At 43.6% G+C, this 21,555-nt stretch overlaps 1 protein-coding gene across 2 annotated transcripts; it reads left to right on the top strand.

The window, feature by feature from the left end:
• Nucleotides 1-1,109: 1,109 nt before the first annotated feature.
• NDE1 (nudE neurodevelopment protein 1) lies at nucleotides 1,110-21,046 on the top strand. Of its 2 annotated transcripts, none has more exons than XM_059826267.1 (9): nucleotides 1,110-1,213; nucleotides 9,765-9,894; nucleotides 10,937-11,090; nucleotides 14,274-14,422; nucleotides 14,764-14,900; nucleotides 15,978-16,157; nucleotides 17,228-17,319; nucleotides 18,352-18,488; nucleotides 19,636-21,046. In XM_059826267.1, exons 2-9 carry the CDS (start codon nucleotides 9,809-9,811, stop codon nucleotides 19,727-19,729), a joined length of 1,029 nt encoding a protein of 342 aa, XP_059682250.1. In that variant the 5' UTR covers nucleotides 1,110-1,213; nucleotides 9,765-9,808; the 3' UTR covers nucleotides 19,730-21,046. The 2 variants fall into 2 exon arrangements, with proteins under 2 accessions (XP_059682250.1, XP_059682249.1); XM_059826266.1 differs by lacking the exon at nucleotides 1,110-1,213 and adding an exon at nucleotides 4,743-4,780.
• The last annotated feature ends 509 nt before the right edge of the window (nucleotides 21,047-21,555 follow it).

Genomic DNA, 21,555 nt, shown 5'->3' with positions numbered 1-21,555 from the left:
TTTATTCATAGGAACCCTAAGTACCCCAAAATTATGTTATATAAAAAACTAAGTTGATGAACTTCTACAACTCTTAGAGTATGTTACTTTGAAAAATATCTGGTAGCACCAATTCGTTTAGGAATTAAAACATTAACTGAAAGAAATTAGAAGTTATGTCAACTACATATGTCCGCGCTTTGCCCTCTGCGGCTCGCAGCTCCCTGGGCGCTTCCAGCTCGGCCTGGCCCGCCGCCCGGGGGGCGACGGCGAGGCCTAACCCTCCCCCCGCCCCAGACAAACAGCCCCAGGGCGCCCCAAGGCGCTGCCGAGCAAACGGCCGCTCCCCCCCGCGGGGCGGCGCCGGGCCGAGGCCGTTGTGCAGCTCCGCCCGGGGGACGGGCTGCTGCCCGCGAGGGGCGCGGGCCCCGTCCCCGCCCGGCCGCGGTGTTCCGCCGGCGCTTCCTTCGCTGCCGCAGGGCAACGGAGGCAACCCCAGGCCAGCGGGAGCTGGCGGGCTCGGCTTAGCTCCGCTCTGCCGCCGCGCCTCACCTGAGCTGCCCCCCGCGCCGCCGCCCCTCACATGCCGCCACAGCCCCTCACGCCCCTTTGTTGTCCTCCCTCCTCCCTCTCCGCTCCTTCTGCCGTCAAGCGACGCCGAGCGCCGGAAACCAGCCCGCTGCCGCAAAGGCAGCTGTCGTAACGCTCCACTCCCTCCTCCTCCTCCTCCCCGCCCCGCGCTCAGCGGGCCAGGCTGGGCCGGGAGCGGTGGCTTTTAAACCTACCGCAGCCCCGGGGCTCCCGGCGACCGCCGGCGTGCGGGCCGGGGCGGGGCGGGGCGGGGCCGGGCGATACCCCGACCCGGGGTAGAGGGGCTGCGCGGGTGCTCGCACCCAGCTGGAGTGTGCCCGGGGCCGCCCTGAGGGGGTGCTGGAGGCCCCGCGCAAGGACAGCCGGGGCCCACCCCGGCGGGACCGCTGAGGAGCGCCCCTGTTCCCCCTTACACTGGGACCCCCCCCTCCTTACGCTGAGTGGGGGGGGTCTCGGTCCGGGCACACCTGAGCCCTGGCCGGCAGCGCCGGGCAGAGCGGCAGGAGGCGGCCCCGGAGGGGTCTCCGGGAAGCCCTGTGGAGGGGCCTAGGCTCCCAGCAGCTGCCTGCGCAGGTGTGCTCACTGCTCAGGCATGCGGCAGGCAAAGAGGAAATTGCCACGGCGTTGAACTGGCTTCTTACAGGTAGTAGTTTTTGATGCCTTGCGCAGAATTTAAGCTTTCACTTGGAACTTTTTTTTTCACATACAAAATAGGTTGCCAGGGATGGACAGTTTTAACCGGTTTTAAGAGCCAGTTCCATTGAAGGCAGTATATAGTCCCAAGCCCAAGGGCAGCAGTTAAATATCAGTACTATTCAGAAATCTGCCTTTTGCTTATTTTAACAGAAGTGTCTGACCTCTCTGTACTGTCCTTCTCTGGGTTGCTTTGGGCATCGTTAGCTATATATAAAGAAATTCCCCAAGTAAGATATATAAAGCTTAAAAATATAAAGCAATTACTGGCTAACAAAACAGAAAAAGCTTCTAACAAGCCATTGGATTAGGCATTAGTGTGGTCCCCACCCCCTGATAGAACACCTGAAGTCTGCTGGCCAAAAAAGCATCAAGAAAAGGGAGGGCCTCTACTGCTGCCTCAGTTTTAATAACTTGTCATTCACTGGGTCTGTTGATGCCGGTGACACTGGCAACCCGCTGAAGATAACTGGGGTTTATTCACTTTAGGATTTTATAACTTTCCACGTTGATATTTTTCCTCTTGAATCCTTGTGTTACTAATGGTCCTTGTCTCAGCAACCCTACGTCTATTTGTAATTTTACTTTTCTTGTCTTTCTACAGACACAGCTCTGTCTCACAATTTAACAGTTCCCTCAGAAGTCTGGGCCAAAGTTGTGCAGCAAATCTGTATCACCCAGGCTGGGCTTGCTCCTTGGCATGCGGGTAGCTGAGCCCCTCAAGGAGAGGGGATAGTGACAGAGCAGGACGAGGGTCCACTTTTTGGTGGCTCAGTATCTTTTGATCATAAGTGACATCAGGGTATTAAGTTAAGTTGTCATTTTACCTTCACCTTTGCCTAATGGGTTGCAGCCATTAGGCTCTTAACCTCAAGGTTAAGAGTCTTCCGAGTGACAATGCTCATATCTACATCCGGTCTTGCCCCTGCTACCGTGGTTCACTCAGGGTGTAATGCTGCTGTGTATCAAGGCCTTGAGTGGTGTTACATCTTGCTTTGCTTAACAAGCCAGGGCTATTAATGAGCATTTGACAGTTTCATCAAAAATTTGTCAGTTCAAGATATCAGAAGGGTTTTAAAATAGTGAGAATCTTCTTGCTTAAGCATATGCAAATCCAGTTTTACATATTCAGACTGCAGAGAATGATATAACATCTTTAAAGAGACAGAAATAGGTTTCATTGATGTTAAATACTTGCTCTTTGGTGATAGCAATATTTGCATATGATATTCTAATACATATGTTTGTCACATCTTGTTATTGGTATCAGTAATCCATTAAAAAATAAAAGTTCAGTAGTTTGTAATGACAATTGATGAGCAATTCCATCCAGAGAGTGAGTGGTTCTATGGCGAGTTACTTAATTCTTGCAGAAAAGCAAATCTTTTTTCCCATAAGAAGCTTATTGCCAAAAGATAAGGTGTTGCAACCTTACCAGAACTTAAAGTGTACACATTTTTGCCCACTTAGCTTTCATGGAAGAATCAGTGTGGCATTCTCGTTAAAATAACTAGCACATGAACCCTAGCACCACAAAAATCTGTCATTTTTTAACTATTAATCAGCAAACTAAAAATAAATGCATCAAATAATTTCTTCTTCTCCTCTGCTAATTTTAAAACAGACAAATGTTCTCATTCTTCTTGCAAAAAAGGCAGTGATAGTAATTATAGTAACCTTTTTTTAATATTTATTGCTTGTATACAGTAGTGCCTCTGGTAGTGCCTCTGAGCCTCTGGCATTTGTCAAGGTGCTGTTACTGTTTTGGAATTGGATGAGAGGCTAAACATCTTCCTCTGAAATCTGAGAATTTTTGCCATGTTTTACAAGTATTTCAAAATGAGAACTATTGAAAATACTCAGGTGTACCTTTGATATCTTCTGTGTACTCACACCATTCTCAATGATTTGTTCGAAGAGTTGAAGTAAAATGTCCTTTGTCCCAAACTTGCAAACCATGTATACATTTTTTAATTACTGGGGACATACTACGATAGTATGTGGTTTATTTTCTTTAACTTACCGATAATAAAAACATTTTTGAGTAATGACAGAACTGCAAATTGCTATTAACTCAATTTTTAAAATACCTAATTTAGTTTTCTATTCATAGTTGTATAATAGTTTGTCTCCATTTGCTTCTGCTGAACACCTGACCTCAAAATACAATTATTTTGCTGAACATCTGACCTGAAAGTAATAATTGTTTTGCTCACCCTTTTCAGTTAAAGTTATCTTAGCTATGGATAGATTTCTTTTAGTGGAATATTCTTACTGAAAAGCATCAATCCTTTTTGTTACAGTCCCTGCCTTGTTCTACAAAGTCTTTGGGAGAGGCACATTCCCAGTTTAGACAGTTAAGTCTCTTCAGGATCAAACTGCTCCAGGCCTGGTATTGCATCACAGAAGTAAATGGAACTGGGATCGGGACCCCTGCATGTGGGTGCCTATCGTCCAGCAGTTTGTAAAACGTGCTGCAGGGGTGTGAGGTGATACTCGGTGACACATGGCTGTATGTATGTGGGCTGGAGTATGTCGACACGTATGTGATAATTTGTGGTTTTGTTTCGACTCAGGAAACAAATGCCAGACACGCCTAATGACCAAGCGTTTGTGTACACGGTTGGGTAGGAACACACCTAGGGCACTTGAGAAGGCCTCCGCATACCTCAGTCCCCTTCGTATTGATCCTGCGTGGTGAGAGCATGGCAAGTGATTTATTGGCTGCACTGAGCTGCAGCTCCGGCCTGTTGTCTGTGGGGAGGTCGTTCCCCCTGCGGATGCTTGCGGCTCGTTTTCTGGAATGATGACATCATGCTGAGATGTAGATGAGTGCAAGTGTCTAGTGTTTCATGGACTGCTTTGTCCTTGCGGCACGGGCTTCAGTGACCCAGAAGCCTGTTCCTTGCTTGTGAAAAGGGGACTTGGGTCTGAAAATGTTGCACTGGCGTTAAATAGTTACGGTCACTGTCTCACTGCTTGCTCTTCCAGAAGAGGTCTTTGGAATAAAAAAATACTAATATTTGATGTAAAGGTTTTGCTCTTTTAGAACGTTCTGAGGGAAAACGTTTATTTAAAATGACAGCACGGTGGCAAATGCTGATTTTACCGTTAACATCTTGGAAGATGCAGGCCCTTGCGCCCACTGTAGCTCATAGGACACCCATTGAAGGGTCTAGCGTGGTTGACGCGTGCCAGGGCTGAGCGTGAGCCCGCACAGAGCAGGCAGCCGAGGACGGGCCGTGGCTGAGGGCTGGGGCTGGGGCGGTGGCGGGGGGGTGGGATGGGATGAGCGGGACGGGCCGCCGCCGCCGCCGCCCCCGAGCGCCTTTTGAAAGTAACGAAAGTTTCCAAATCTTCCAGCAGGCGCCTTCTGGCCGCGCTGATTGGCGGAGCCTCCCGCCGCACGTGACCGGCAGCCAATGGGGCGGCCGTGTCGGGCCGGGCCGGGCTGGGCAGAGCAGAGCGGCGGCTGCCGGCGCGGAGCGAGCTCCGCGGTCCTGTGGCGGCGGCGGGGGTGAGAGAGCGGGGTGCCCCTGCGCCGCCCGGCAGGCTGGCGGGAGGGCGGGCAGCGCTCCGGGGCTTCCCCTGTGGCGGAGCGCCCTTGCCCCGTGTAGAGGAGGGAAGGGCGGTTTCGGTGCGGCGCAGCCGCTCCTGGTGTGCCTCGTCCCGCGGCGGTGATCGGGGCAGTGTCGGGGAGGCAAGGGGAGACGGAGCTGGGGCCGGGCCTGTCTGCGGCCCCCCGCTCCTTCCCGCATCCTTCCTTGCGAACCTGGATCTCCTTCTGCTTCTGGAGGTGCTCTTGCGGTTGCTGGTGCGGAGGGGAGGGGAGCGTGGGAGCCGTGCCCGCTGGCTCGGCTCCCTCCCGCCTTCGTGCTCCGAATGGGAATGGGAAGCCCAGCGCGCGGTCTCGCTGGCTTCGTGGGTCGCAGTTGGAAGCATCAAGGTCAGGCGTTTCAGGAGGGAAAACTTTGCGGAGCTTCCTTAGGAATCACTGGAAACTCCAAAGTATTGGAGCTGGACTGGTATCTGAAAAGATGAGGGCTCTGCTGGATTAAGCCTTTTGGTAGAGAAGACCCTGGGAAGATGAGAACTCTTTTCAGTGCTGGCTGTGGGATTCTGTGGTGATCCTGGCACTCCGATGACCTCTTCCCTTTCTTTCTCTCTTGTGGTGATTTTCTTTTGTATTGCTTAAACAAAGGAAAACAGGCCCTTATGTTACAGGAAGACCCTTGAAAGGGGGCTATTTTAAGAAAATGTCATTTTCATAGGATAGGAAAGCTACTTTTCAGGAGCAAAGAGGGGTTTTGTTTTGGTTTACGGTTAGGAAAAAATGTCTAATAGGTGCTTCGTCATCTCTGCCATGGATAATTCAGTAGTATCTATGGTATTTGGTGTTTTACTTTTTTCTTACAGTATGAATTTCTCTGACTCAGACCATCAGGCATTGCTACAAAGATAGGCCAACATTGTTCACTAAGCTAAAATGTTCTTTTGTTTATAAAAAAAAAAGTATTGAGTATGCGGGATTGTTTTGAGTCCTTTATTCTAGGACTGAAACAATTTAAGTTGAGGTCCTCATGAATTTGGTAACTTAGACTCTGATTCCCAAATTGAAGATCCTTCAGTAATTTTGTGTGTGGCTTTTCTTAATGTTTTTTTCCTTAAGAATTTTGCAATTCTGCTCTCACTTGTATAAAATTGTTTCCTGCAACATTTATGCTGAGGTATTTTTCTCCTTGCAGAAGTGCATTCCCCACCCATGAACGCTTCCACTTCCTGTATGATGTAGAGGTTTTGTAATGTCTGTGACCAACACTTGTGCTGCTTGCACGCAGGAAATCTGGCCAGATGTCTCTTCTGGCTTCATGTGTGTGAAAACAAATAAGGTGCAGCCAGTGTGTGACTACTGTAGGCTGTGGCTTTCTCTTCTTGTTTTTTCCACATTTGCCATTGTTTAACAAAACATTGCTAAAACCTCATTCACCCCCCCTCACCCTCCCCACTTTTGTTGTGAGTCTAGATAATGAGATGTTCTTAACTGGTTTAATTAATTACCTTCCAGGCATTTTGCATACTGTCTCCAAGCTGTTAAAAATCAAGTGGAGAAGGCAGCAGGGGGGAAAACAAAGTCAAAGCCGTATCCTTCCTACAGGCAGAAAGATTAGGAAGCTTTATGTGAGTGTTTTTTTATTTTTTTATTTTTTTTTAAATTTCAGAAAATCAAAAAAAGCTTTAATACTTTGTCTAAAACTTGGAGCTTTTCCTTTCAGCTTAAGTTTGTATCTTGCATCTTTGGTTAGTTTGAAAATCCCTGTGAGCTAAGACGTAGTGCAGGTGTAGAGGGAACCTTACAGGCCTTCCTTGTGTGTTGCCGACAAAAAGCATGTGCCTGTGGCATGGGACAGTAGTGAAACAATCTCTGCTACGTTGTGTCATCTCTGTGGATTAAATATAGGTCCACAGTCCTTCCATGTATTTGCAGTTTAACAATTAATTTTAAATTGTAAGTACTATTTAGTAACGGTAATTATGAAACAGAGCATACTCTGAATGGGTAAGATCCTTAGCAGGTCCATAATCTCATGTTTAAAAGACATAGTTAGAAACTGAAGGGGACAGCATCTTCATGCTTCTGTGGAAGTTATCAAGGTTCTGGGGAACTCTTATAAATCTTATGGCTTGGTTATAGAAAGTTCTTTTGTAGTGACCATACAATCTTAAAAAATGCAAATTAGTACATTCTTTTAGTCTTTCCAAAGTGCAGTGTAAAAACACAAGTGAGAGCCAGATATGGGCATATTCAAGCTTTTGAGGCCAACGGGAGCTATGCCTTTTGGTTCCAAAGGGTTGTTTGAAAGCTTTTGGGAGCAACGTGTCTTACACTCCTTCATCTTTATCTTGTCTGACTTCTTTTTGTTGACTGTCTGAACACAGGTATGGGATTTATTATAATGCTTATGTCTGAAGAATTCCTCTTTGGAGACTTCTGAAATATATTTTAATTTGTGTAGCAAAACCAGGCATACCCTGGGTGGAATCTCTGTTCTTGAAGAAGTACATACAGAAACTTCCTGTTCTCTGAGTGGTGAGAAACAACCATCTAAAGGAAACTCTGGCTTGCTGTTCTCTGGAGTGGTTTGACCAGTGATGGATGCTAGTCCTTCTTGGTTTCTCATTGCACCTGCATCAATTCTTTGTGTCTGACCCTCCCTCCCTGTCCCTCATCTGTAAAAGAGAAAATTTTTTTTTCTTTACAAGTGTGCTGCAAGGATTGGTGTGTACACAGTGCCTTGAGCATAAGGACATGCTCATTAACATCAAAGACACTTTCAGTTCGCTTAAAAATAATAGAGTAGATGTGTTGTAAACTATCCTAGGTCAAGAATGTTAATTATGCTTGGTTGTGATTTTCTTTTTAATGGGCAAGGGTACTATTTGGAAAATCACTCCTCCTTACTCACACTCCTTTTCCTCTCTTTTTACCCCCGGTGCATACTTCTGTAAATACATACGGAGAGCAGCAGGCTTGAGACTTCTTGCTGGAAGTGTGTCAATACATCACACAGTGGTTTTATTTGTTAGAAGGAAGACATGTAGCTTTGTTTAGTTAACATTTTGTGTCAAGGAACTGAATGATGAAAACTAAAGCATAGTTAACTTTTCCCTTCACCCACCAGCTCCCCCTAGTGTAACTTCTGTGAGTGTGTAGCTGATGTTGTGCATTGAGGTGTGTGGGCAGAGCCCACTTAGCTGTGACAGCTGCTTACTCTTTGCTCAATAATCTCCTGAAAGTCGCCTAGGCTGTGAAAAGGACTTGTGCTTTACAGCGCTGTTTGGGTATGTAAAAATTGAGCTTTAGATCCCCAGACTACTTTGAGTACTTGATACTGTTGTCCCTAGTAGAGGTAAGAATTAAATTTGTCTCAGTAGAGTTACCTGATAGATGGCTGTTAATCTTGTTTAAACCAGGTGATTTTCTGGAGAGGACAATCTGAACACAGGTTATGAATAATTTTTTCCATTGAGTTCAATAAATGTGCAGTGGATGTGCGTTTTCTTTAGCTATGACATGCTGCTCAGAAGGTCTACTCCAGCATTTCCTGAGTATCATAAATAAGAAGAGTGGAAAGCAGGACTGATGTCTAAATGATCTTAGAAGGCTTTGGCTATTTTTCCTCTTCATTCCATCAGGACTACCTCTAGGAAATGTTTTGCTCAGTAGATCTGGAGCTGGAACTTGGTAGAATTGTGTTTCCTCAGACATTAGATTTCAGCGATACAGTTTCCTGATAACTACCATTGTCACAGATTGTTCAACTCCACCTTTATTTACTGTCCTTGATCTATTTGGGTTTCTATTAAATTGATAATGTCAATGTGGAATCTTTGCCTCACCCAGGGTTGCCCATGGGCAGGTTATCCAGAGCATTAGGTCTGATGTTTCTCCATTGTCAAGACTAACTCATATAAAATGATTTTTGCTAGTGACCTGTTTATTAGAGTGCATCATGCACATCAGGCATATATATATATATAAAAAAATAAGTGCATTAATAAATAAACTTATTTAGGGCATTTATTTAATTGTGGTGTCTAGATACTTAAATCTTCAAGCAGAAGTGACCAACTTAAGGTTCTTGATTCCCCTGTGGCTCTTTCATGTGTTGTTCCCATTTGGGACTATGTCCTGTGACTGAGTTTATGCTGGCACAGGGACAGCTGGATGGTCTGGATTGCTCACTGGGTTGCTGCAATCTATCTGCATACCTAGTCCAGCCAGGTGGTATTCCATTAAAACCTCAGTGGAGCTTTTATCCTCACTTCCCTGGGGATTTCTGGAGGTCCCTTCTCCCATGGCTCTCTGAGGTATTCAGTTATATTGTGGCTCTCAGCCATACGTGGATTGTGATATTTCAGGTTTAAAGTTGGGTAGTTTTGTCTATGTTGACCCAGGGAGAAATTTTTCACATGTCCAGCAGCTATGTCCATAAAAAGCTTAGGTGTTCCTGGAAATGTTAGCACAGGAAACTAGTATCTTGAGTACCTTCTCTGTGTCTCTTTGAAGTTTCTCTTTAATTTCAGGGTCAGTGTCTTTAGGGTTGTTGAAATTGACCTTAATTGCACTGACTTTGGAGCTGAAGATGTGCTTGAGATGTCTTATCTTTCACTTGTGTTCTGTGTTCGTTGGCACAGCTGTGGCTAAAGTTTGAGGTTTGGTGCTCTGTGGTGTGTAGTCAGAGGGTGGGGAAGGTGCTCACTGCTGAGCATGTGGCGTAAGCATGCAGCAGCTTTGGGAAAACTGGGAAAAGGAACCCGATTACTCAGTAGTGATTCTTTCACATTTATGGTCTATCTGGCAGAGCCCTGCCAAGGCTGGTCTTTAGTTTGGTCTCCAGGCATGCAGTGACTTCCTGGGAGGAGGGTTGCACTGCTTTGCAGCAAAAGTACTGAGGTAGCTCACTGCATTAGCTCTTATGCTTGATCCTTTAATTTTCCAGGGGATCAAAAATGAAACAGGAGTTTTAAACTGTGAGGACTCATCATGGAAGACTCAGAAGGACATCGCTTCAGCTCAGTGGAAGAGGAAACCAGATACTGGAAAGAGCTGGCTATGAAATACAAGCAGTGGTAAGGCAATGGCTTCATTCATCTAAGTTAGAGTGCATAACCACTGCTTGCAAAGACATAGATAGCACCACAAAGGGGAGTAAATTCAAGGTGGTTCACCTGTCTTGAGTGGTAGCAGTAGCAATGCTTCTGCATAAACTACAGCAGCCCAGAGTCCTTTATGCTTATTTGAGCAGTGAATCTGTGCTGCTGTGGTGCTGCTGGTTTTGGTCCCTGCTCTGGTTTGAGTAGGACTGTGTGTGCTGAAATTGTGCCTCTGACTGCAGTCTGTGGGCAGCCCGGGTAAACATAATTCATGCAGAACCTTGTTGGGGGTGGATGATCCGGGCTGTTGCAGACAGAGGGATGCTGCTGTTCACTCTTTGTATCTCTGTGTGGATCAAGAACGGTTTGACAGCACGTAGATGGAGGAGGATCCCTGGCTGAGAATAGACATACTTTGCTCTTCTCTTTAGCTCAGCATATTGCTCTAAATGCAGTAAAGGGTGAAAAAAATCCAAACTTTTTAGGTGCTGATATTGGTGGGTCCTTTTTTAGTCCAGGTATTCAGACCTTTCAGTGCTGCTTGTTTAGCTTGCTGGAGGATTATTTCAATAGAAGTGTTTAAGTATATAAGAACATCTTTCCTTCCACCTTTCTCTCTTTTTCTCACTTTTTATTGCTAATAGCAAATGGCTTTGTTCATATTTCCAAAAAAATAATTGAATTGAATAACAGATTAAATATGGAGATGGCAGTGGACAAGGTACAAGTTGAAGAGACCCCATGTGTCCTCAATACCTATAGTGAGAAGACAGACTTTGTTTTTTTCTATTTATTTGGGCTTTTTAAATTGTTTTTTACTGGTTTGCTAGGGGATGGGTTTGCATGCTTGAGGGGGAAACATTTTCATATGGTCCTCTCTTCCTGTTGAGTATGTATGTTGGAGAAGGGCATAGAGATGTCTATGTTAAAGGGCAGTATTTTTTTTACCGTGAGTGTACAAGAGTTTTTTTTTTCTTCGTTCATTATGATGAGTTCTGTTGCTGGAATTGCTCTCTAGTGCTGAGAATACACAGGAGGAATTGCGTGAATTCCAAGAAGGGAGTCGAGAGTATGAAGCTGAACTGGAGACTCAGCTGCAGCAAACAGAGTCCAGGAACAGAGACCTTCTGTCGGAAAACAATCGTCTGCGAATGGAACTGGAGTCAGTTAGGGTAAGAGTGGATGATGCATAGAGTATCTGTACACCCCAAGTGCAAAGGTGAATGAGACAGGCATGTGCATGTTCAGCTTGCCTTGTGGACAGGGACCTTCAGCGTTACAAAAAAATTGAACTGAAAACTGCAAAAAAGAAAGTCTTGAAAAATTAAGAAATACCAATCTATTGTCTCCTTTGAGGTTGCCAGACACCTTGGTAATGTTCTTGTTAGCAGGTTGTGGCTATATGTCAGCATAGATTTGAGATGGGAGAATATTGTTTGCAGTAGTGTGGACAGTAAACATGAACATAACCGAGCTGCTGTTCTATTCCTTCTTCCATCTACGTAGGGCTTTTGTTCACAGCTTTTTTGCTGTCTGTATTGTGCAGACAGAAATAATATTGCAGAACAATCAAAATGCAAACATTCCAGCTGTGTTCACGCATTACATAAGAAAACTCAGTAGTTCTAAACTGTTTTTACATATTTATGTATTTATTATCTGGCATTCCAGATAAGCTGGGAAGCAGCAGCCAGTGGGTAACACATAGAACTGAGAGGCATAAACCGGTTTCAGTCCTGGTTTCATTACTGAATGTGTTTGTACTTGGGAAAAAATAATTTGTCCTCTTTACACTTGGTTAGCCTTCTGTGAAACTAAGAACCAGCTAAAAAGCATTAACTTTCATAATTATAAAACATAGGGGATATGAACTTATTGAGATGTAACTTCTTAACCAGTGTGACTTAAAAAATAATGAAGCTACTTAGAGTGTGAAGAGTAATGAGTCTGCCACATTTCAGTCTCATTAAAGATGCTGCTAGTCCCCTGTGCTGGTTGACAGGTTTAGGAAATACAGGTCAGTTTTCTTAAACTTGAGGAAAAAAAAAAGCCACTGAAATTGGTGTGCCTTTTTAAAGTTTGGTGGTGTTGGCCTTTTACTTAAAGGTAAGGTGTAGTCACCCAAGAAACACTACACTGTATTTTGTAGAGCTGGGTCAATATCTGTGGAAGCAGAGATTAATTTAATTACACTTCTACTCAATTGGATGCAATAATGAGCTAATGGGTGTGAAGGTATTTGTGTAAGTGATTAGTGACCAGATTAATCCAGGTTTGCAATGCTTTTTGTCTAAACTGTTGTCCAAATTACTGTCTTAAGGAAATACTCTTCTGTTCCAGGCAGGTGTCCTGTCCCTCTAGCACCAACTTAGTGATTTCACACCCCACACCCCCCACTTTGATAGCAAAACCTCCAAGGCTTGTTTCATTGTATTTGTTATGTTGCATTGATCTTTGTTCTTGTTGTATTAGCTCCTTAGCAGTATTAAATGCTCTGCATGTTGTATGGAGTATTGGTCTGCTGTTCCATGTAGCCACATAAACCCATGGAAGCTGATGGATTTGGGGAGAAGACATTAAGTTTGACAAAAATAAAACCTGCAGCTCATTTAACTGAGGAGGGTGTGGACTATTTTCTTTCTCTAGAGGAGCTAGGATGAGAGGAGGGGACAATGAACCAGCCAAAGCAGTCAAGAATTAAAATTGTAGGAAACAACATAGAACCTCAAAAAGTGGAGGGTAAACATATTTTAGAAAATCTTAAATTATTCTTCACAGTAGATAACTTTATTAAAACATATTCTGCTTGAAACAAACCTTTTAACAATTGGCTATTCATGCAGCCTGAAAACTGCAGTAACACCCTGCAGTGAAGGAACAGAGACTCCATTGATGGCCAGATCAGCTGATAGTTTATTACAATTGGCTAAAAACAAAGACTCAAACCTTGCAGTTCTGGTCTTTTATCTGAATCATTTCAAGAGCAAAGCATTAAACTCGTGAAGCTATTGAGCAGCAGCGTTAACTAAGCCCATCAAGGGTTGGTGTCTGCATCTAGGTCAATACTAGTGAACTTTGCCAGGCCCACACAGCTTGTGGCTTTGGGCTTACCAGCCTAGCGTGTGTACATGCTGCCCCCTCAGAAACCAGAGTTCACACTACTGGAAAATAAATGGAAATAATGCTTTGGAGGGTTTGTTTAGAGTGTCCTGAAAAGCTAGTTGGAAGTAATCTGCCTCTTAAAGCTTGGGGGCTCTTAAATTCAGCATGTAACTATGCCTCAGAGATCTGGAATTATGGCAGTGTCACCACACTGTAATAAAATAAGAATTTCTTAATTCAGAATAGGTATCTCTTTCCCTCCTCCTTGTCTATGCATTTCATGTGCTAAAATAGCTGTCTTCAAAATAATCAGTCATGCTAGACTACATGCCATAGTTTTCAAATTCCAGTGCATGGATTTGTTTTCAGTGACTTGAAGTGTCTTGTACTTAAATTGTAGATGCAGAAAGCATTTCAGGAATGCTATTTACACAGCAATCTTGGAGTTTCAAAAAAACCTCTGTCATGTTGAAGTGATCTGATAGCAAGGCGGTGGAGTGTAAAGCGTTGCAGTAGACAGTGTGCTGTGAAGCTTTCCTTGTCACATGATGTGGAGCTAGCTCCACATGTAGTGGCAATAGCAGGAGAGAGATATTTGGTGGAGAAGCTAGGCCTTACTCCCTGCCTGTGCCTCTCTTAAATGTACCCTTGTGTACATGCTGTAAAGGGAAACAGAGTTTGTTTTAGGTTCACATCCAAAGCATGTTGCGTAACTGCACCTGAAATGTTTTGTGATCTAGAACTCTGAACCTGCTTTGAGCTAATAAAACCACAGGGGCAGTGGAGAATCCTACTGGTTCCACAGCAGCATGTAACTGTCACACTTGGATATATATATATTTTTTTTTCTTGTGTTTTAGGCTCCTAAGTACTGTTTCTCTTTTTATTGGAGTTGCAAATAAATGGCTTGTCTTGCATCTTGGTTTTGTGTGTTGCTAAAGTTCTTGGGGCTCAGAAATTATGCCGAGTCTTGCTGTCTGGGAGAGCAAGGAATGACCCTGTGCTGTGGAGGTCAGGAACTGATCCCTGGCACCATTGTCTGATAAGGAGTGACAGGAAAGAGCTCTTGTCTGCTGGCAGCCCGGAAGTATGTGACCAATTGGCTTTGTTGGCATTTTACCATATGTAAGATGATGTTTCTCAAAAAACTTCTCAGCATCTGCCTCTGCCTTTAAAGGTGCTCAGACAATGCCGCAGAAAGAGAATGTGCATTGCTAACTCCCTGATACGCTCTTTGATTTGCTTTTGATTAGGAAAAGATTGAAATGCAGCATTCAGAAGGATACAGGCAAATATCTGCACTGGAAGATGACTTGGCACAGACAAAAGCTATTAAAGATCAACTTCAGAAATACATTAGAGAACTCGAGCAAGCAAATGATGACTTGGAAAGAGCAAAAAGGTGACCCACCTTCTGAGTTTTCTTTTTCCACCTCTGTTCTGTCCTGTGAGCGTGGTGTTACTGAGCTGTTTGTGATTCTGTGCTCATTAGCACTGCCATTCTGAACTAATCACTTAAGTGATGATTGTGGTGAAGAGGTTTGTGGCAGATGGGAAATGTGATATTTTTTTTTTCCCTTCCACTCCCCCCACTGCACTCTTTCATATCTTACAAGCTAAAATAAAAATATAGTAATAAAACAAAGCAAAACAAAACCACAACATTATCCCTTTTCTTGAGAGAGGGAATTCCTCTATGTGCTTGAAGGATCTGGTAGTGACATCTTGCACACTCTTTTTCAGAGCCACTATAATGTCTCTGGAGGATTTTGAACAGCGTTTAAACCAGGCTATTGAAAGAAATGCTTTTCTGGAGAGTGAGCTGGATGAGAAAGAAAACCTTCTGGAGTCTGTGCAGCGCCTGAAAGATGAAGCTAGAGGTTAGACAGCAATTGTATCTTTCCCTTTCTCCCCTCTTGGCTTGTAGCTGTTCAGTCCTCTCCATATATCTTGGAGCTTGGCTTTTAAGTTTACATCTTTTAAATCTGCTCTCTGAAATGTAGAAGTAAATGAGGAAGCTTCAAGACTGTTGCCCCCCACTCCTGAAACTCCTGACCTTGTTCCAAACCAGCTCACAGAAACAAAAGTCTGTTCCAGACTTCTCCTAATCTGTGGTGATGCTTCAGGGCCTTAGGGGTTAAGAAGAGCCAGTCCAGCTGGGCATGTGCTGGTCTGGCTTCCTGTAACCCATGAAGGTCATCTTTAATAACCATTAACCTCATTGTTTCCTGGCTTGTGAAAAGTGGAGTCAGTGAAACAGTAATGGGGCAGTAAAACAGGAGGGCTGTGACTAACTTCTGGTTACCTTTGAATAGCCTCATGTGCTAGCTTCTTGGTATCTGTCAATAAGGCTGGGTGAGAAGAGAGAGACCATGGAGCTGGAAAAACACCATTTTTCAGCTCTGCTCAGACTCTGTGCCCTCGAGTGGTTTCTGTAAGCTACAGCCAGGCTGTGGGACAGAAGTGCTCTACCCCTTGGTTAGATAATGGTGTGGCTTCCACCTGGCCTCAGCTTAGGTTTCCTTCATGTGGAAACCAGGGTAGAAGAGAAAAGGGTACAATAGGTAGGATCTCAACCTGGCAGGGAGCTGGAATGCAGCCAAGGTGTGCCAAGTTGCCTAGCCTCAGTCTTGATGTGCTGCTTACCAGCCTGTAACATTCGGAAAGGAGTTAATTCCCTGCCTCGAAAGGGAGCCTTGTGAAAGGGTATGAAAATTAAAGCCAGATAATAGCAACTGAAATAATACTACAAAAACATCTTAAGCCACAATCCTAGAAAAGCCTTTAGTGATCGTCCAGATTTTGAACATAGGCCTGGAGTAATTTTTACAAGGATAAGTGACTTTGTTCCCCTTGTGGAGGTGAAGAAATCTTTTGAGCAAAACAAACTTTCTCACCTGTTTTTATCTTAGTGGATACATACTCCAAAGGCTTGCTTTGTGTTGCTTCCTTCGTAGATCTACGACAAGAGCTTGCAGTGCAGCAGAAACAGGAGAAACCCAAAACACCGATGCGAACTACCCTGGAAACAGAAAGAACAGACACTGCAGTTCAAGCATCCTTATCTGTGCCTTCAACTCCCTCGGTGCACCGGGCACCCAACATTAACATACCCACCCCTGCGACATTTAGGAGAGGTGACTGACAGGGAACCAGCACAGAAATACTATTTGATGCTCTTCTTTTTACTATAGTTTCTGGCTAAAGGAGGAATGAGAAGAAGGGAGCAGAGTTGAGTGTTTCAGTTAAATACACCCAAATCCAGTCCCCATGGTCTTAGTATTCATAAACTGTGATTTTTGGGGTTTATTCATAGGCTGTTAATTTCCATTTGACTTGAACTGTCCAGTAATAATAATTGTCAGGGACAAGATGAGCTGTTGGGACTTCACTGTTAGTTCACAACTGTCCCAGAGATGTTGGGCTAACTTAGGGGAAGGATTTTAAAAGCTTCAGTGTGATCTTTAATGTCACACTCGTGTTACTTGAATTGGCTTCTCTGTGAGACTAAATGCTCTTTGAGAGAAGTTTTTTTTTTTTTTACTCTGGAAGAGCAGGACACTGACAAGTCATCCTAGCTGTCTGTACTAAATGACTGTATCTCTGCTTTCATGTCAATAATATCGTTACTTATTTTTTGTGAGCACTAGTTATTTCAATATTTCAGACCTCTAACACTAACTCTCCCATCTTCTTACTTAAAAAGCCAGAAATTTCTGTGACTGTGTTCATGTGTATGCCTAAATGCAGGGAGTTGTACTGTCAGATTCTGATTTGATATTATAGCTCTGATTGTGGGCTTTAGTATGCTTAACCTAAAATTGTGTTTTGTGTGGAGGAATTAATGCTTCTGTAAAAGTGAGAGGATTTGGAGATTTGTAGTAAAATGAGAGATGATGGTCCTCTCTGAGGACACATTCCTCAGGTCCCACTGCAGCAACAGAGATGCAGAGTAGGCTGGTAGAACAGACCTCTAGAAACCCAAGCCACGGCATGTCTAGAGACTTAGCTTAGGACAGTGTAACTTGAGCTGTCTCAGGGAGACAGTGTTTCATATTCCTAATAGACACAGAAGATCTGGAGGTGAGATACAAAAATGTGAAGACATTGATGTTTCCTCTGCTCTGTCAGGCTCTCTTCTGACTTCCAGTGTCAAACCTTTTTTCTTTTTTTTAATGAGTAATGTATCCTTTAACCTGCCCTGCAGGTCTTGAGGACAGTTACAGTGCAACCCCTCTCACACCTGCTGCAAGAATATCTGCACTTAACATCGTGGGAGACCTGCTGCGAAAAGTGGGGGTGAGTGATTACCTGCTAGCCTCTTGGAAAGGTAGGGCTATATGAAACTGCAGCCAGCACTATTTGTGCTGCTGCTCAGGGGAGACTGGAAAGAGTATCTTGCCCCCGGGTTAGCTAAGCCTTGAAATTTAGTCTGGACTTTGTATGTTTTTCACCAACCCCAAATAAAGATGGACCCTGCTCTGCTTTTCTAAGATCTTATCCACATGGGGATAAGATCCTCCTCTACAAATTTCTGAAAGCGCATGTGCAGAAAGAATAAATCAACATGAGTAAGTTAAGAAGTGATCTGCTCCCATGGAAGGCAGAGAAGAAAGCAGGCTGGTTCTTGCTGTCCAGAGGGCTTCTGGTGAAGTTTGCCTTAAGAGCCCGGTAGTCTTTTGAGCAAGGCCTAATGTCATGTTAAGCAGTAGTTTGACATTTAAGGTAGTGCTAATGCTGGAAAAGTTATCCTATGACTTCCTTATGTTTTCTTCCTTATGCCCCAGTGCTGTGTTGGCACAAGCATTCGTATGACTTTTTGATGGGCTGAGCTGCAGAACTGGTACAGCTGAAGAGTAACCCAGCAACAAAGGTGGAGAGATCTAGGATGGGAGCATGTGGTGGAGAACAGGGTATCTGTGGTTCAGTTTCCTCAGGTGTACCACCTAGTACATACAACCTAATATGTGTCTGGGGAAGCAGCTAGCTTAAATGAACATTTAGTAATCTAAAAAGTGTTGCCTGTAAGCAAGATGTCAAAATCTCCCTGAGGAACCTGAAGATTTTGTGTCCTGCTGGTGAACAGCATCAACAACTTAACCTCCCCTACAGAAACAGAGATTCAGCTTTAGAGAGATGATTGGCTTCATCTCTTTAAAAATTCAGAATTCATGTGGCACTGGGGCCTAGCAGGTTCCTCTACTGGACAACTAATTCTAAAAGAAACAAAAAAACCCCAAACACTCTTAATGCCATTTTGGTGTGCCACAATGCCATCTTGTGAAAGAGAAGGGTGACATCTGACACTTGCGTCATCTGTGTTTACATTAGGCTTTGGAGTCCAAACTTGCTTCTTGCCGAAACTTTGTGTATGATCAGTCTCCAAACAGAACCACGGTGTCCATGTACATGAACAGAGATGTCCTTGAAACACGCCTAAGTCCTCATCAGCCTCTGTGTGATACAGGGTGAGTGCTGTTCTCTGCTGTTGAATCTTAGTGAGAACTGTGGTGTCGGAACTTAGTGACTGGCGCTGTTGTATTTAGTATTAAATCCTTGTTTTGGTAGAGATGGATTTGTTTTCCAAAGGTAATGAAATGTAGTTATTCAGGATTACGATTTGAATGTTTCACATCAGTTTAAAATTTGGAATCGCTAGCTGCTGAAATTCGAAGACTAGCTGGAACCAAGTTTTGAAAACAACAAATTCAAAGCAAATGTAATGCATGTATTTATTATAAACCCAGTGTTTAAATGGGATGAAGTACAACAGAGGAGCTCTTGCTTATTGGCTCAATTTGTTTTATACTTCATGTTCTTGTACAAGTGATGTCTCAGGAACATTATGGCATGTAGGGACTTCCCTTACCACAGTTAAGATTCTTATTTATGGGAGAACTGGAAAAAAGGCAAATAATGGGTTTACTCAATCAGAATGCTTTACGGTTGCTAAGATGTGTTTCCAAGGAGCTGCTGACAGGAAGTTACCTGACTAAACTTACAAATTTGTCTGAACACTTGAACTGGTTGTCTTTTTTTAAGCAAATGAAGAAAAATCAGCAAGGTTATCGCAAATTGCAGTTCAGTGTCTGCTTAAACCCTTCCAATCCTGTACTATACGTTCCTTAGATTCTCTGTAAATTAAGTGCCTATAGTACAGTTTGTTCCAGACTTAATTAATCAGCTAGACCCTTGCGCTTGGAATACTGGTTTGTCCTGTTAACCAGTGCCCAAAGTTGTTGTGTGGAAGGAGTGCTCCACATCGTACTTGCTATCCCAGCCTGGGGAGAAACCTCATGAAAGCTCCTACAAGAAAGTGTTAAGGGCTACACATTTAGATATTTGTGCAGCTGATTTTGCATCTACCACTGTAATGCTAGCACTGAAGCTCCAACACCTGTAAAAGATAGCTTCTCACTACTCAGGGGGAAACAGAGCCCTGTGTTACAGTGGAAACTGCGCTCAGTTAAGTAACAGGCTCACTTCGTGCTCAGAGTGATATTCTTTCATCTGTTGATTTCTCAAGCCGAGTAGTGTACTCTGGAAGTGACCATTTAATCTGAAGATGGTAAAACTGAGCCAAGAAATGCACTAACTTCTATTTTGTATTTGCAGGTTAGTGAAACGCCTGGAGTTTGGAACACGGCCTTCAAATATTCCAGGACCAATGAGCCATCCCTCGCAAAGTGTTGTCAAGATGCTGCTATGAAAAGCCTGGCTGGCTTTGGAAAAGGAAAAAAAAAAAAAAAAACATATTAAACTTTATTTTTAAAGAGAATATCGATGAGCAATCAGGCAGCAGTCTCAGGGTAGGTGAGAACTGAACAAAAAGCTGCAATTGGCAATGGCCTTCTGTGGCCTTGCCCTGTCTGGCCTCTTGGCTGAGCGCTGTGGATAATGTGATATAGCAGTGCTGCCTAGCAGGGCTTAGAATTGCTTCCTACATCAGTTGCTGTAAGTAGCTCCTTGAAAGTTGCTTCTTTTGACACTGACAGTCAAAGCCATTGTCCCTCTGCCTACAACAGAGACAGTATTCCCTATGCAGCTCCTCAGGCTTTGGCTTTTGGTGTTAACACAGCACCATGGTGTTCTGGCTTAAATTCTGGTTGTGCTGTCTTTCTATCATCGATGTTGTGTGCTGCAGTCACCTGAATTAGAGGAGTGTTTGTATGTGGAGAAAGGTGTATTTCTGTGGGGAAGCTGCTCAGCTCTTTGTGGGATGTTTGCTGGTCAGAATCTTGCTACACAAAAACCTGCCTCTGCAGTGGTAAGATGGTTTTGTAAGCAAGGATTTGCGATTAAGAACAGGCCATAGTTAAAGGTGAGGAATGCCTAGTGCTTAGAGTACTCGGGAGATCCCAGAGCTAACAGCAAGGTAGGAGACTTTGGACTGGCTTAGCATATAGACATCTTTCTTTGCCATATTGTGGCCCATAAAGCCTGGCTGTTGTAGGAAGCAAGAAACCTGATTAAGTTCCTAGTTCTAACACCTTAATAGGTGGGGTTTACTGTCTTCCAAACCTCCCTTTATTAATGTGCCTTGGGTATTAGTGATTTTTTCCTTGTTTTATTTTTTTCTATGAGAATGTATGCTTTCAGCTGTTACTAATTTAGAAATTTTTTTTAACCTGAAAAGTCTTTTATGCTAGACAAGTGTATATGAGTAGAGAATTATTTTTAAATCAGTTTTTTCCCCTACAGAGTATTACTGAATTTTGGTTTTTTAAATGGAGTAGTTCCACTCACAGTATTAATGTACCTTATGGAAGCCTGTACTTGCAAAAATAATCATGACTAAACAGTTTTTATGTTTCTTGCAGGGGGTGGGGTGGGGAAAGCTTACTTGACAAAAGAATGCATGAACGGGTTTGGGTTTTTTGGTTTTTTTTAAGAAAATGCTGTGAAAACAGTCACTGATGCATCTATTTCTCTGGAATAGGAAATAACCACAGATCATTCCCATTATTCAGGCCATCTACAAAGTTGGCTTAACTGGGGAGCATAATAAAGCTTATTTTGAATGCTAGTTGTTGATTGATTTTGAGTTTTTTTTACAAGTTGTCACTGTGGTTTAAGCACAAATGTTTGCTACCAGTTTCTCATCTGTTTCTGATCAATGAAGCTGAAAGAGATGTTGTTTTGCTGAATCATATGCAAAGATTTTCCTACATCTCTTTCTTCTCATGGTTTCCTACCCTAAGGAATGTAAACATTGCCATAGCTAAAGGTACCTCTGGGATCTACAGTGCTTAGTATTGGCATTGCTCTCTCTTAAAATCTTGAACTCTGGCTGTTTTAACATGATTTTTGTCCTCTCCTCTCACACAGGGAGTTGACACTCTTTTCTTACCTATGAGGAGCAGAAGCACATGGGTTACTTTTAGTTGTGATGACACATGAACTACTGTTCAGTGGACTGTGTAGCCTGGAGGGATCAGTCAAGACGATTGCATTTTCCTTATCTTGCCAGAATTTGTCTGCTTGGTGAGCAAGTTGGCTTGCGGTTAGATTGAAGCACAGCATTGAGACAAGGTA

The sequence above is a fragment of the Gavia stellata genome, chromosome 18, assembly GCF_030936135.1.
Source record: "Gavia stellata isolate bGavSte3 chromosome 18, bGavSte3.hap2, whole genome shotgun sequence".
NCBI classification, from domain to species: Eukaryota; Metazoa; Chordata; class Aves; order Gaviiformes; family Gaviidae; genus Gavia; species Gavia stellata.
The sequence above is the reverse complement of the archived record's forward strand: the minus strand, read 5'-3'. Positions and strand labels throughout refer to the sequence as shown.

Bases quoted from the DNA above. Each gene is read 5' to 3' on its own strand.
- NDE1 (XM_059826267.1), top strand. From the start codon at position 9,809: ATGGAAGACTCAGAAGGACATCGCTTCAGCTCAGTGGAAGAGGAAACC. The intron at 14,423-14,763 runs GTGACCCACCTT...ACTCTTTTTCAG, and splicing joins GACTTGGAAAGAGCAAAAAG to AGCCACTATAATGTCTCTGG. The intron at 16,158-17,227 runs GTGACTGACAGG...CCTGCCCTGCAG, and splicing joins CCCTGCGACATTTAGGAGAG to GTCTTGAGGACAGTTACAGT.